Below are 16199 nucleotides of genomic sequence, written 5' to 3'. Positions count from 1 at the left end.
AACAATTTAATTTAAAAGTAAGCAGATGACCTGAATAGACATTTTTCTAAAGAAGACATACAAATGGCGAAGAAATACAGTAAAACCTTGGATTGTGGATAACTTGTTCTGTGAGTGTTCCACAAGATGAACAAACATTTCTAATAAATTTTAACTTGATAAATGAGTGGTGTCTTGCAATATGAGTAGTATGTGATGCTGAACATCACATGATCACAACTGAGCCAATGGTTCTTCTCTCTCTCTCTCCCTCTCTTCCTCTTGCTGCGGGATTGTGGGTGATTGTCTCCCATGCTCGGATGCTGGGTCTCAGGCCACAGTGTTTGGCAGAAATCAGGGATTTTTCAGAATGTTGGAAGGTGCCCACAACTGGCACTAGTGTATTTTTTGTCACTTCAAAGCACCTGTGGACAGTCCTTCACTTTTCCATACAAAGGTAAACTTAGGAATGGTTTGCCTCATTCTAGGTCAGGCTGCCTACAGATATAGACCCTTTTCCTCTGCTGCTTTATTGCCAGTTACATTAAAAGCAGTACATGACAAGAGTTTATTAATACTGGCCTGTAGTCAACATTTGTGAGAGCATATACAAAGGCCCCATGCAGAAAGATTCCATTGAGCCAAGAGATAGCAGGGATCCCGTTAGTGATCATGAAAGTCATCCTACACAATAACCCTCCTCTCTCTTGTCTCCCTAATACCAGCCACGAAGGCTTTCAAATGGAGGTGCAGGTTAATTTGTTTATGTTTCTTTATATTTTATATTTTCTTTATTATTTTGTATTATATTACAGCATTGTAATCATTTCTATGTGAATATCTTTGGGTTGTGCAATGAATCCATTATTTCTTATGGGGAAATTCACTTTGATATACAAGTGCCTTGATTACAAGCATGTTTTTGGAACAAATTATGCTTGCAAACCAAGGTTCTATCTGTATTAGGTGATCCAAGACAAAACCAAATGGTAAGTTTAGTGAAATTACCTTTTCTCCTAAGTTTCATTATGAACAATTTTAAACACAGCATGTTTCCAGAACAAATTATGCTCAAACCAAGGTTTTACTGTGCATGAAAAGAAGCTCAACATTACTAATCATCAAGGAAGTGCAAATCAAAACAACGAGTTGTCACCTTAGACCTGTCAGAATAGCTAGTATCAAAAAGACAAGAAATAACAAGCATTGGCAAGAATGTGGAGGAAAAGGAATCCTCATGTGCTATTGATGGAAGTATATTTCGATGCAGCTATGGAAAACTATATGGAGGCTTCTTAAAAAATTAGAAATACCTTATGATCTAATAATTTCACTACTGAGTATCCAAAGAAGGCAAACACCAATTTAAAAAGATATATTCACCCCTATGTTCACTGCAGTGTTATTTACAATAGCCAAGATAGGGAAGCACCCCAATTATCCATCAATAAATGAATGGATAAAGATGTGGTATATGCATACATATACATACCCCCAATGGAATATCACTCAGCCATAGAAAGAAAGAAATAAAGAAAAAAAGAAAGAAAGAAAGAAAGAAAGAAAGAAAGAAAGAAAGAGAAAGAAAGAAAGAGAACTTGCAATTTGTGAGATCATGGTCAGCCATAGAGGGTATTATGGCAAATAAGATAAGTCAGAGAAAGACAAGTTCCATTACCATTCCTTATACTGGAATATAAAAAACAAAACTTATAAACAGAATAAACTCGTGGTTGTAAGAAGGCAAGGGGGTAGAGGAATAGACAAAATATGTAAAGGTGATTAAGAGGCACAAAGTGCCAGTTATAAAATAAGTCATGGGGGTATAAAGTACAACAGAGAGAGTATAATCAATAATATTGTAATTACTTTGTATGATGACAGATGGTAACCACATTTATGTGATCATTTTATAGTGAACATACATGTCAAATTACCATAAATGTACTCCTGAAACTAACATAATATTGTATGTCAACTATATATTTTTTTAATGTTTGTTTATTTTTGAGAGAGAGAGAGAGAGAGAGAGAGAGAGAGAGAGAGAGAGAGCGAGAGGAGGAGGGGCAGAGAAAGAGGGAGACACAGAATCTGAAGCAGGCTCCAGACTCTGAGTTGTCAGCACAGAGCCTGATAAAGGGCTCAAACTCATGAACCAGGAGATCACAACCTGACCAGAAGTTGGTCGCTTAACCGACTGAGCCACCCAGGTGCCCCCAATTTCAATTAAAAAGTGCCATGGGGTGCTTGGATGGCTCAGTTGGTTGAGCATTTGACTTTGGCTCAGGTCATCATCTCCCAGTTCATGGGTTTGAGCCCCACATCAGGCTCTGTGCTAACAGATCAGAGACTGGAGCCTGCTTCTGATTCTGTGTCTCTTGCTCTCTCTGCCTCTCCCCTGCTCCTGTTCTTTCTCTAACACTGTCTCTTTCTCTCTCTCTCTCAAATAAATAAATAAATATTAAAAATATTTTTAAAGTGCCATCATTAATTTGTTTGTAGCTTGTATTAATTTGTGAATAAGTTTTGATTTCTGGTTGTATAATCGTCACATGCATAACTAGTTTATTCCTACTATTTTACTTGTCCATACAAAATTAATGTCATACAATATAATTTGGTTTAAAAATAATTAGAAGTCTATGGTTTTTTTCTTTAAAAGTATCTGTGTATTCAAGTTTTAGAAACACTTCTCTGGAGGAATCTCATGACTGGGGCAGAAAATGTATCCTTGTTAAAACCAGAGATGGTCCAGGAAGAAAAGGATTAGCGAAAGTAGTCAGTGGTCACCTAGGGTGACTGTATTTGGATGAAGCAGTCTTGGCAGAGATGAAGTGCCACATTTTTATTTTTCACCAGCTCTACCGGCAGGAAATAGAAGGTCTTATGGATCCCTTCCACAAGCTATCTATTTTTAGAAAGTCACCTTATCAGAAAATCAGGGTATGAGGCATCAGATTCACCATGCAGGCATATTTAGATTATGAGGGAAGTTTCTATGCTTCTTGGTCTGAGAGCACATTGTGAAAAACAAGACACTTTTTGGGGGCTATGTCAGTGGGTTTTTGATGAAGTGGGGTTTTTCACAGTTGTTGACAGTGCTGGTGATTAACTGTGGTATGTAGCTGCATGTTTAACTCTTTAGATTATGAGGGATGGTTTCTTTCCAAAAAGTTTCCATGGTTGCCATGTATAAGCACATCTTCAACAAGAGGCCAAATAGAAGACAACATTGTCTTGCAAATCTATAAATTAACAGTAATGGTGTCTGACTTTCATTCAGGCAGTTTATATAACATCGCTTCCAAAAGGCCAATGAAGCAATGAGGGACTAGGTCAAATATATAGGTGTTTCTTTTCTCTGTCAGATGTATGTGTATGTCTTCGTGTGTCTGTATATGTTTGTTTTATGTTTATGTTTTTTTTCTCCCTGTTTTTTTTTTCACATGTATGTAGAATCTGGCCAATAGGGCATATGCTGAATACAGTCAGGCAAGAGAAAGTGAGTCTCAGGTACCCAAATGATTTTCCAAATATCAGATTGAGTTGCCAGTGGGCTTTTGAAGTCTATCTGAAGATTTTTTTCGCAAATATCATATAACTGATGTAGTCCCAAGGCAGCTATTAAGAGCTGACATACAGAAGTAAAGAGAACTAAGAAAATAAATCACTTTTTTAAAAGTTTATTGAGAGAGAAAGAGAGAGAGAGAGAGAGAGAGAGAGAGAGAGAGAGAGAGAGAGAGAGAATCCCAAGCAGGCTCTGCACTGTCAGTGTATTTCTATGAATCCCATAAATAATAATAATGAGTAACATTTATATAGCATGGAATAGGTATCAGGCACTATGCTAAGTGAGCTATGTATATCGATTGATTTCACTTGACAACAAAACCTGTAAGGTGGGTACTATATTATCATCCTCAGTTTACACTGGGAAAAAAGGTTCAGAGAGGTTATGAAGTATCTCAAGGTTGCACAGCTAGTAAGTGAAAGACCTGGGATTTGAGCCCAACTCTTCAGGCTCGGAGTCTTTTATCTACTGTAATATAGTGCCAGTCACAAGGGAAAAGTCAAAGAAAACTAATTGTGGTAGTTTTTCATTCTGAACATTATGCACAGAACTGCACATGTTTACAGAGATTGTTTTAGAATTATTTCTCTCACACATGTAGTGAGAGAATGCTTGGTAAGCATTCAGATATCTTCAGTCAAGATGGTTCACTAGAAAAAAAATTCTCAAGATTATGTGCAATATGTAGTTAAGAATAAATAGCAATTTAAAAAATCACCAAACCGTTTTCTAGTAAAAGCATGCAAAACTTTTAAAATGTTTCCTATTATCATCATGAAGAGAAACTTTAAAATTATATTTAAAAATATTCTACTTAATAACAACAACATAATCTAGCATGTTTTGGGAATATTCAAATATCCTACCTAAGGACTGTTATTTAACGGAAAGAATTTTAAATGAATACTATCCTATTTGTGTTGTGGGGTATGATATTGTTCCTATTCACTGAATCAAAATAAAAAAAGATTTACATCTTTTCAAAAGAAACTAATACAGAGAAGCTTACACATTTGCTAAAACCTAGAATAACAAGGTCTTACATAAACATGGAACCATAGTGGGGCTTGGGTGGCTTAGTTAAGCTGCCAACTTCGGCTCACGTGTCATGATCTCACATCCGTGAGTTCGCACCCGGCATCGGGCTCTGTGCTGACAGCTCACAGCCTGGGGCCTGTTTCGGATTCTGTGTCTCCCTCTCTCTCTGCCCCTCCCCCACTCATGCTCTGTCTCTGTCTCTCAAAAATGAAAAAATGTTAAAAAGAAAATGAAAAAAAAAAACCATGGAGCCATATTTTCTTAAATTGTAATAAAATAATATAATTGCAAACTTTGGTGGATGTAGCTATTTTAGAGCTGGAATATGAAGAGTGTCTTCATAGACCTCAGCAAAAACCTTTGGTGGAATAGGAGAGAGATAATCTAGGTATAGGAAACGTGGGGGCACAGTTGCCTTCCTGCATTCTGCTACTTGGATGAGATGGAGAAAGGATCATCCAGGTCGCATTGAGGAGAGATGGCTGCATTCCGACCTGTACTTGGATGGGGTGGACGAGGGATCATGAAGATCTTAAAAATAGTTAAGGTGGAGCTTCACTGTCACCCTTTACACATTAAGCCACTCTTGGTATCAAACTTCCCATAGTAGTTCTTGCAACATTATTTCATGTTTTGACTTAGGAATGTTAGAAAAACAAAAGAATGAGAAATAAATACTCCTAGAAAAAAAAAAAAAGGAAAAACAGTCAAACTGGCTAGAGGAATTTAGATTTTGAAGCAAACAAATACAATAAAAAATAAAATTATCTGGACAAAAAGAAAGGAGGCAGATTTTCCCTATTTTAAATGCAGTTACTATAAAAGAATTAAACGTCTCTTGTGTTAAATAAAAATCCTCTTGATGTTTTCTTTTAAGTTCATGTTGTGAATTTTTACTGTTTCCTTAGTTAATAATTTATCATTATAACCATTAATTTGGTATACTTTTTATTGTGCAGCTACATAAAAAACTCAGGACATTTATCAGACAGTATTGAAAACTCATTTACTTTCTCACATGTATTTTATCTCTTCCTTTCTTTTTTTAAAATTTTTATTAAGACATTTCTTCTGAGTTTATTTATTTTGAGGGAGAGAGCACAAGCAGGGGAGGGGCAGAGAGAGAGGGAGAGGGAGAGACAGAATCCCAAGCAGACTCTGCACCATTAGCACAGGGCCCGATGGAGGGCTCAAATTCACGAACCTCAAGATCATGACCTGAGCTGAGATCAAGAGTCTGGACGCTTAACTGACTGAGTCACTCAGGTGTCCGTCTCTTCCTTTCTATATTGCTAAAGTACCTGCCAAAAATCATTTTTATATTTCATAAAACTTTAAGGCACAAACATCTCCTGACTTACTCCATTGATTATAATGACAAATGAATGAAGACCTTTATTTCAATTAGTGAAGTAATCCAAACAAAAAATATTGAAACATATTGAAAATTGATTTCAGGCATTTATTTTATTAGCAGATATATTGTATCACATGTATCATTAAGCCCATTAAGTTTGTTATTCTAAACTTCCACATCTTTCACACCATAGGATTTAGCATGCTTTTTCAATATGTGACTCTTAACTGGATTAAACAAAATGTCACTGAAAGACACAGGGCTGCAAGAACACAAACAATGCAATGAAATTACTTAATTTTACAGATAAAAAATCAGAACTAGAAAGACATTTATTCTTACCATGATTACAAAGTATTGTTTAAAAATGAGACTCAAATTCATCTGGCACTGAGTTCATTGCTCTAATTATAGAATCTAATCTAAGGACCTGAAGGCATTTGAATATACTATGTTTTCAAACTCCCTCTGAAATGTTATATGCCCTTTAATGACATCTCAAGTGCTATTAGAATTTGAATGCCTACAATTTAGGGAATTTAATCCCTAAACTACCCATTCATTTTTCAAGACCTCACATTAAAAAATAAACACTTTACAGAAAGAGACATCTACTTTAGATTTCACAAATTAATCCTGATCCTTAGGCTGGCTTGAGGGAAATAAGGAAGGGTAAGGATGTGGGGAGGAGTGGATTAAAATGGAGAGGACAGAGGTTTAGGGATGTAGAGAACCTAATTTTTCTTTCACATGATAGAGCCTATATGATGTTCCCTCTTTAGCTCTCACATCTCCTTATACTTCCCAGTCGTTCTGTAAACATGTTTCCGGTTGTCTTTGTGACTTCTAAGGTATGGCATTCAGGGCTGAAGCAAATCCCACAGACGTGATCAGGTCAGTGTGGGACTAAATTCGGTATGTATATCCCACCTTCTAGATGAGGGATAGTTAACATTTGCAGTGCTTTAAATCCATCTGGGCAGACATTTTGTTTGCCCTGTGCTTGCTCGTTTGTTTGTTTGTTGCAAAGACCTGCTCAGAGACTGTCCGATTCTGAATACCATCTGATTCTGATACATGGCTGGGGTGGAGAACCCCTGCCCCTGTCTCTTTTTACCCAAAGGCTACAAATTTAACAGCCACAGAACTCTTCCAACTCTTGTCAACTTTACGTTTAAAACTTTCACATGGACTGCTTCTAAGCAAAATCTCCAATTCTTGAATGAGCACATGTGACTTTTAAAATTTAGGTAGGACCTTACCTTTATCCTGTTAACTTTCAGCTTTCTAGATGATTTTTAACTGCCCAGATATTTGTGGTTTCTGGTTACGTTTTCCAATATTTTACTATTTTTTCCAGCTCTGCAGTTTTGTTGGTATATTTCCTTAATGTTTGTTTAAATTTGATAAATATGCTGAAAAGTATCTTCAGAATAGCCCTAAATAGCCCAGGCATAGCCCAGAAAAGAATTTTGCAGAAATCCAAAAGAAAATTCCTTTCAGCGTGACCTAACCTTTGGGGATGGTTACTCAACAAATTCCTAATCTGTCCTGTGAGCAAACACCTGAGGCCTTGCCCAATACCATGCTCAATTTAAGAGCACCTTACTGCCTTTGACACATCGCTGCCATTATAGCACTTTACCATCAGATGTTGATGCTGATAATTGTGAGAATTATTTTATATGATAATTTGGCATAGAGTTGAATATCATAGGGAAGTTTTCAAGTGATGTGTAATCAAAAGCCTATTTCAAAGCATACTTTAAAATAGATTAGGAAAATTATCACCCTTATGAGACTGAAAGACTTAAACATTTTGAATCTCAGTATTTCAACACACCTATCATTAGATTACAAGAGCTACATTGTTTAAAAAAGCAAAGTTCTAATATACCTTCCATTTCTATTTCTACCATAATATTTTTCTGGTAGCAATTTTAAAAGGATTCTTACCAAAAAAGCTAGGGACGTTGGTAGGCTGGGGAGTGAAGGAGTCATTATTCATGGAATCAAGCGGTAATGTACTATTCACAGATTCAGGCAGTAACATATTAGTCGTAGAATAAAGTGGTAACATACTGTCCGTAGTCTCAGACAGTAATGTATTATTCACAATCATATCCAGCTGGTTATCATTCACTGGGAAAAAAATACAGCCAATTAAAACACAGCAGTGTCATAAGTTCATAATTGTACGTGTAAAGCAAAGCATAGTGGTTGTGTTAAGAGTAGACTTCTGGAAATTTTTTCACATTGCTATGTTAAATTAGTTAACAGTAAATATTTACTATACTCACATATACAGTTAATATACAGTTATATATACAGTTAAAAAGATAATATTTCTGTGAGCAACTTTGTAGTTCTTGGCCAAAAAAGTTAACAGTTAAAGTTTAAGGCAATCCTTTAATAAATTTTATGGTTAGACAAAAGATGATTGATTTTCTGTGGTAGGTTCCAAAGTACTACTTGCTCTCAAATTGTTATAAATCTAAGGGATTTCAGCAGCCTGATTCTTATGCCTACATTGTACTACAATATTCTCAGGAAAGAAAATTAAGTAATGTAACTTAAAAAAAATCTATGGAAATAATTTCCACTATACATTTCTTAACTTTCTATTGCTTTACAAAATTATTTATTTTATTTTAGAGAAGGGGAGAGGGAGAGAGAGGAGAGAGAGAATCTTGAGCAGTCTCCGCATTGTCAGAGCAGAGCCTGACGTGGGTCTTGAGATTATGACCATGAGATCATGACCCTAGGATCACGACCTGAGCTGAAGTCAAGAGTTGGATGCTCAACTGACTGAGCCACCCAAGTGCCCTCTTTTTTTTAAGTTAACATAGTGACTAATTTTTAGCAGATTTAGTGGATGCAAATGTATCTTCATTTGCATGGCTGGAACAAAAACTGAGTAAAGCTGAGCATCTTCTAAGATGCCTTATTTTTAAAGGAATGACTCTAAATGAAGTAAAACGAGATGGGAAATAAACTTACCTGCATCTTCACAGGTGTTCTTGCATTCCTCAAGTGATTCAAAGTTGTTTTGATTGCCAAGGCACCCACCGTACTTGAAACGTTCACACTGCTTTGTGTCATTGCTGTAAAAATACCTAGTCATATAACCTCGACAGATTCCACTGTCTTCATCCAAAAAGCAGAATTCTGGCTTTTCTAGAAATTATAAAAATGTCAGAAAGAATACTCTTTTTTGTGAATAATTTGTGTTGATTAAATGTGTAACTGACAAAGTGGAAGTTACTTAGTGAGTAAACATGAAAAGTGAAAGATAAAAGATAAACATAGAACTTTATCCACAACTGTACAATATTAAATAATCTGCATCTACTGTGACATTTAGAATAAGGAAGATACATCTATTGTCACATATAGTTGCTATTGAAATTTCAAGCTCTAAATTTCTCATAGTAAATTAGTAGGGCAATAACTATCAACTATTTCATGAATGGAGAGAATAAAGGTATTTTATTTTACCCTTGGTTTGGAAGTACAAAATATTATGACAAAATTTTGGTCTAATTATGTTTATTAGGCTTATGTGCATTGACATTTAGGAAAGACCTAGGAATATTTCATATTTTTCAGGGGTAGGCTCTCATTAGGGAAAGAAGTGTAATGTCTCGCGTTATTACAATGGTTTCAATTTTTAAAATATTGGAGCAGAAGCTTTGAGGCGTATGGAAGCTTTCAGAGCTATTCTTAGAAGTTCCTGAATACTTATGCTGGAATCTGTGTTAGGTGTGACATCTACCACTGTGTCTCTTATTTTTCTTCTTCCAGGCATTGGAGTGACTCCAACAGTATAGAATCAGAAAGGAAATACATGTTCAGGGATTGGAGAGGCATTTGGAAAAAAACTAATACCCATTCTTTGATAGTACTCCAAACCAGACTAAACACAGCTGCCACAAAGTTGCGCCACTGTGATCTACATTACAAACCTTGTCTACATGCGTACTCTGTAAAGAAGAGAATTAAATTTATTTTCAAAATTATGACCGCAAGATATATGGGGCTTGAATTTTTTAGGGCAAAGCTCCAATTTCTTCATTTTTCCCCTGCACCTATATTACCAGAGTGGCAAAATGAACTGTAGTATATCCTTTTACATCTTAAAGCAACTTGTTCTTCTGTCTCAGGGAAGCAATACTCAGGAGTGTTTTACTATGAAAAGAGCATATATTTAATAATGTTAAAGATTTCTGCAACAGTTGCAGATCTTCAGAAAAAAAAACAATTTCCCATGAGAGCACTGTTTTATTAAATAAAACATTCTATTTAATATAGTATAAAATATCTACTTTGTATTACTTCTCAAAGTACCAATTTGAAAGTTATTTTGTTTATTCTTTATTGCCTCTTGTTTCTCAAGGTGAATGTTACTATTATTCCCATAGTAACAATTTGTGGTTAAGTTTATGGCACAAGGGAAAAAAAAACAATTCTAAATTTTGTAATTCTTTTCTATAAGAGAAAGAGCAAAAAATACATTCAAATATTATTTTGATACATTTTGACCTTAGCGTGTACTTCTTATGAAATTTGAAATCATCTTGACGGAGAATATAACAATTCTATGTTTAACAAAAAGGAGGAGGTAAAATATATTGCATATAAAAATAGAAAACAATAAGAAACTATGCTGAGAACTATAATTAAGAAATTCTGCAACTACAAGTTGTTATTTATGGGGACCCATTGTAGGATATGAATTTATTTTAGGACAGAGTTGAAATTGCACATTTGCAAAATAATTCTCCTTGGGTCTACAGTTTAAAATAAGGCTACAAATCAAGAAACTCATGCACTATATTCCTCAGATAAAGTAATATTCGTTTAAATCTATATACACAATCCTTGGCCTAAACTGATGCTTGGTTAAAACACAAAATACAGACTTCAAGCTATAGACCAACCTCCACAAACCACATTAATTTTCACTGTTAACTTTTGTTTGAGGCTGCATACTTGACAATTGTTTTAAACCAGACCATTTCAAAATGGTTGCCTTTATAACTGTTCCAATATTGATGCTAGAAAACATATCACAGAGTTAACTTCAAATTGATATGCTTAGAGGTCTTTATTATACATTGGTTATGGCATCTGAACATTTTTTAACACATGTGAATAGTATTGATAGCTTTAGTCTCTAATTTCCATGTACTATATCAATTAAGAATGAAGAGAAGAGGAACTCCTAAGTAGGAAACTAATTACCTACGTACCTACCTCACTGCTCTCTAACAACCTTTTAAGCCAAGCAACTTTGCCACCTACCTCCCTGACTCTTGACAAATGTATTCATTCAAGTTGCTCCTTGATCTTTGCTCTTCCTTTGACACAGCATATCTCTCATCCCTGGGTCTCCTACTTATTGTCATATCTCCTACAAACGCTGAAGTTGAACTCTACAGATTGGGGATTCTGGAGGCTTGGTGATATCACTGAGCAAAGCAATGCAGTTGAACTGGAGTAGGTTATAATCAAAATTGAGGAGCCCTTATTTTGCTCTTGAGTATGACCACTATTCTAGGATGATTAAGAACTCCATAAACCTACACAGGATGAACATTTTGGCCTTGTATCTAAGGAAATGATATATATATTTTTTTCTTGAGTTAATTCCAATCTGACAAAACTCAGAAAAAAATATAGATTCATAACTTGTTAAAGGTAAAAGAATTGTTTCTCTGAATATGCTCATTTTATAGAGGAAAGGAAAGGGAAATAGGGATTCAATTAGGGGAAGTGATTCCTGTGGTTCTTAGGTAAGCGCCTGTGTATCCCATGTTCTTTTCCCTCACATCTAATAATGTATACTGTGCTTTACAGTTTATAAGATTGTATTTCATACAGTGTCAATATTTTTACTGTTTGGAGCCAATTAACTTTGCTAACAATAAGATACTGCATTTTCGGAAAAATATTAACATGAATTAGTAAAAAAAATGGATTCCAAATTATTAAATATACAATAAATACCATAATTATATGTTAAATTTTATCTGCATGTAATTTTTTCCTAATTTCACATTTTTATAAAAACATTCTAACATTTAAATGTTGGTATTTCCTTTCTTTTAATTGAAGCATTGAACATTTTTGTAAAGATTAACTCGGCATTTTAAGAAAGCTAATTTAAAATTTGTAAATAAATATATCCACCAATGGTATTTGTACAAACTTTGCCACTGAATTTATTTTACAAATTTTGATTCAAAGTCTAATGTCTTAAGGTTATCACTCACAAAAGCTTTCAACTCCCTCACACAGTTAAATCAAAGTCAGTAAAATTAAAATACACTGAATTTTGTAGCTTTTTCATGTCTGAGTTAAATAATTTGATCTCATTGTTTAGTGTTATGTCATTCAAATGCAAATGATATAAATGGTAATTGGACCAAGTAAGTTCCTAGACTTTCCTAAAAGGAGAATATCTTTCTTAATATATTGGTACATTTTTTCATGTGCTAATATAATATATTCATCAGAAAATAATTATTTTTAGGTAAAATCAATAAATAAAATAATTTAAATCACAAAATAAAAAGTATGCACACACACTAAATAACATTGACAAGAGCACTTATTGTTAAATATTTCCATTTACTTCTGCATACAGACTGTTGACAACTCAAAGGCATATATTCATTCAGGGGAATACTGGATGAAGCTTGCCAAAGCTACACAATGCTGAGATATCAAGGGATTAGAGCTCTGAGAACTAAAGATTAGAGGCATCTAAAGTACTGTTCCGGAGATGTTGAAATAGCATGTGCATGACTCTGGAATGTGACTGATCTAATACTAAATATCATGCTTTATTAAAATGGGTGTAAATATAGCATCTGAAGGCTCCCTACCAAATAGCATGTATTTGTTTCTAATTTTTCATTATATCTACTGAAAACACCATTTCAAAGATGGCATGGGGTTATGATGAACTCCGTATCAAAGAAGACTAAAAATTGAATTTCTAAGTGCCTTACACACATTCTAGTTAGCATACAAATGAATGTTTACCTTTTTCTAATGTGGTCTCTGTCCTGGTCTTTACATAATCTGTGAGAAAAACATGTATCAATTACCACAAATTATAAATAAATTACATATACAATTTAAAAAAATTAGAATGATGTGTTTATTACCATTAAAATTATTCTTTCCTATGTCAATAAATAAATTTCTTGTTTTATCTAAAGATTAATTTTAATTATTATAAATATGAAGCCATCTACATTGTAACATAGCACTGTCTCAAAAATGATGTTGAAAGTTTCTAACACATTGACAAAAGCAAGAATTCATGGTGAACTTCATTTGCTATTCAAAAGATCTGTGATTAAAAGTGATTAAGATAGGGGTGCCTGTGTGGCTCAGTCAGTTCAGCGTCTGACTCTTGATTTCGGCTCAGGTCATGATCTCACGGTTCGTGAGTTCAAGACCCACATCAACCTCTGCACTAACAGTGAGAAGCCTGCTTGGAATTCTCTCTCTCCCTCTCTCTGCCCCTCCCGCAATGCGCTGTCTCTGTCTCTCAAAAGAAATAAATAAACTTAAAAAAAAAAAGTAATTGAGATAGAATCTTCCCCTGAAACCAAGAACACACTCTATACACTGTATGTATTAGCTAACTTGGCAATAAGTTATATATTTAAAAAAGTCAGTAAGATAATGTGAAATATGGAAGTAATTCAAGTAGCCTACTTTGCGTATAAAAACAGGCAATTTCTATAGAGAATTGATAGTAGGGGTGGAAAAACCCAGAATTATCTTTTTTCCTGATTCCTTTCCCTGAATAATTATTTCAACCCAATTACAAGTTGTATTATTATTTCCAAGTACAGAAGAGAAATGAAACAAAAAGTATCTGTGACATATTTTTTGGTTTAACATCAAAGAATCAATGGAATGACTCCACTCAAGAACTAGGATGCCACTTGTCTTTGACCCACTATATAAAAGTATGGATTCTAAGTTCTAATTTAAATGATAGGTAATGAGGGGTGCCTGGGTGGCTTAGTCAGTTTAGCTTCCCACTCTTGGTTTCAGCTCAGGTTATGATCTCACAGTGGTTCCTGAGTTCAAGCCCCAACTCTAGTTGCAGGGCGTGGAGCCCTACTTCAGGCTCCTGAGATTCTCTCTCTCTCTCTCTCTCTCTCTCAAATAAATAAACTTTAAAAATTAATGATAGGGGGCGCCTGGGTGGCTCAGTCGGTTAAGCGTCCGACTTCAACTCAGGTGACAATCTCGCGGTCCGTGAGTTCGAGCCCCGCGTCGGGCTCTGGGCTGATGGCTCAGAGCCTGGAGCCTGTTTCTGATTCTGTGTCTCCCTCTCTCTCTGCCCCTCCCCCGTTCATGCTCTGTCTCTCTCTGTCCCAAAAATAAATAAACGTTGAAAAAAAATTTTTTTTAAAGATATATTTCTAATTGTATTTTTAATATTAAGGAAACCTCAGGAGTCTTTTTCGTTGTAAATAAAAACCTCTCATTTAATGTGCTTTAATTAGATAGTGAATTGTTATAATAGGCTTATACTAAAATATTTTTATATACAACTAATTTGTTACAGTTTTAATTTATGAGAGCAAAAGAATAGATACAGATAAACATTATATCAGACTAGACTGCTAAATAGTTTATACTGTTTTGCCTACAACAGCCATTGGATGGGAACATAGAAATGCCTAATTTCAATGTTCAAGCAGTTTTAAAAGAGATAACTTGTTTGTTTTCTGATTCCATTCCAAGTTTGATTAATTTAGCTGATATACATGTGAATTAACTCAACTATGTGATTCAACACACTAGAATTTAAATGTTTTTATATTACCAATGATTATCTTTTAGGATTCTGAAAATAAGAACCATGAACACCCTATTTAATTGATAATTATGCCAATTACAGTCTGAAAAATAGGTAAGTTTTACAGTAAATTATCCAAATTGTCATATTTTCCTAGATTTATTTAGAACATAACATTTACTGGGACACGTGGGGGGCTTAGTCAGTTAAGCATCTCTTGACTTTGGCTCAGGTCATGATCTAACAGTTCATGAGATTGAGCCCTGCATTGAACTCTGTGCTGACAGCTCAGAGGCTGCTTGGGATTCTGTCTCTCCCCTTACCCCACTGGTGCACATATGCATGCTCTCTCTCTCAAAATAAATAAATAAACTTAAAAAAAAACCATAACATAGGGGCACCTGGGTGGCTCAGTCGGTTAAGCGTCCGACTTCAGCTCAGGTCATGATCTCATGGTCCGTGAGTTTGGGCCCCACATCGGGCTCTGTGCTGACAGCTTGGAGCCTGGAGCCTGCTTCGGATTCTGTGTCTCCCTCTCTCTCTGCCCCTCCCCTGCTCATGGTCTCTCTCTGTCTCAAAATAAATAAAAACATTAAAAAAAAACCCATAACATTTACTAATGATATATTAAGGAGTAATGAGAGTATATTTTACTAATTCCCATTTTAGTAATTCCTTTAACCCCAATATATATGAATTCACATTTTAAATATTTTATTACAAATATTAAAATGTAATTAATATCCAATAATTTAGTTCATAATTATAGGACACATTTTAGGAATTGTAACTTAATCTATTCTTTTTTCATCTTTTTTCTCTTGAGTAGGAGAGCAGAGAGTAAGAGCTTAAGACTAATTTTTAATGTTTCTTATTTGTTGAAATCAGCCTGGAAAATATTCTAAGCAGGTAGGAAAATGACTATATGGACAGAAGACTCTCATTAGTAAATAGGTCTTCACAATTCTGAACAAATAAAACATGAAATGACAAAGTTAAAAATAAGGAGAATGGAAAAAAGTATTTACATGCTCTTTAATTCCTTATGGAGAAAATCCCCATGAAAAGCCCCATGAAAAGTCACTACTAGCCCAACCAATAAAATAGTAATTAATATAGACAGCATACTTTCTAGAGCCTTTAAACCTGTTTGAGGAATTGATGAAATTCTATGAAATTAAATATACCTATTTTAACTTTGCTGTAGAGGCTGACTGGTTATAAAGTTAATGAGAATTTGATGTCTTTCATCTACTTCTTTAATTCCAACACTACAATGTGCCTATTTTCCCAAAAATAGCAATCAAAGATAATGTTGTGGGAAAAAAAGCAACTAACCCAAAAGACAAAACATCTTGAAAGCCATGCATCTAAAGCCATTTTGCAAACTTTTTATTTTTTAAAACCTATTAACTTCGTTT

General features: G+C 34.7%; 1 protein-coding gene across 4 annotated transcripts in view; it reads right to left on the bottom strand.

The window, feature by feature from the left end:
* The window catches only part of TFPI (tissue factor pathway inhibitor), a 104210-nt gene that overhangs the window by 10091 nt on the left and 77920 nt on the right, over nt 1-16199 (bottom strand). For all 4 annotated transcript variants that reach the window (XM_047873312.1, XM_047873313.1, XM_047873311.1 and 1 more), the window contains 3 exons: nt 12996-13034; nt 8946-9122; nt 7902-8087 (listed from right to left, as the gene is read on the bottom strand). In XM_047873312.1, the coding sequence (XP_047729268.1) occupies nt 7902-8087; nt 8946-9122; nt 12996-13034 (402 nt within the window). The remainder of the gene's footprint in view (nt 1-7901; nt 8088-8945; nt 9123-12995; nt 13035-16199) is intronic.

Source organism: Prionailurus viverrinus, chromosome C1, assembly GCF_022837055.1.
Source record: "Prionailurus viverrinus isolate Anna chromosome C1, UM_Priviv_1.0, whole genome shotgun sequence".
Taxonomy (NCBI): domain Eukaryota; kingdom Metazoa; phylum Chordata; class Mammalia; order Carnivora; family Felidae; genus Prionailurus; species Prionailurus viverrinus.
Note: the sequence above shows the minus strand (reverse complement) of the source record. Positions and strands in the feature narration are given on the sequence as shown.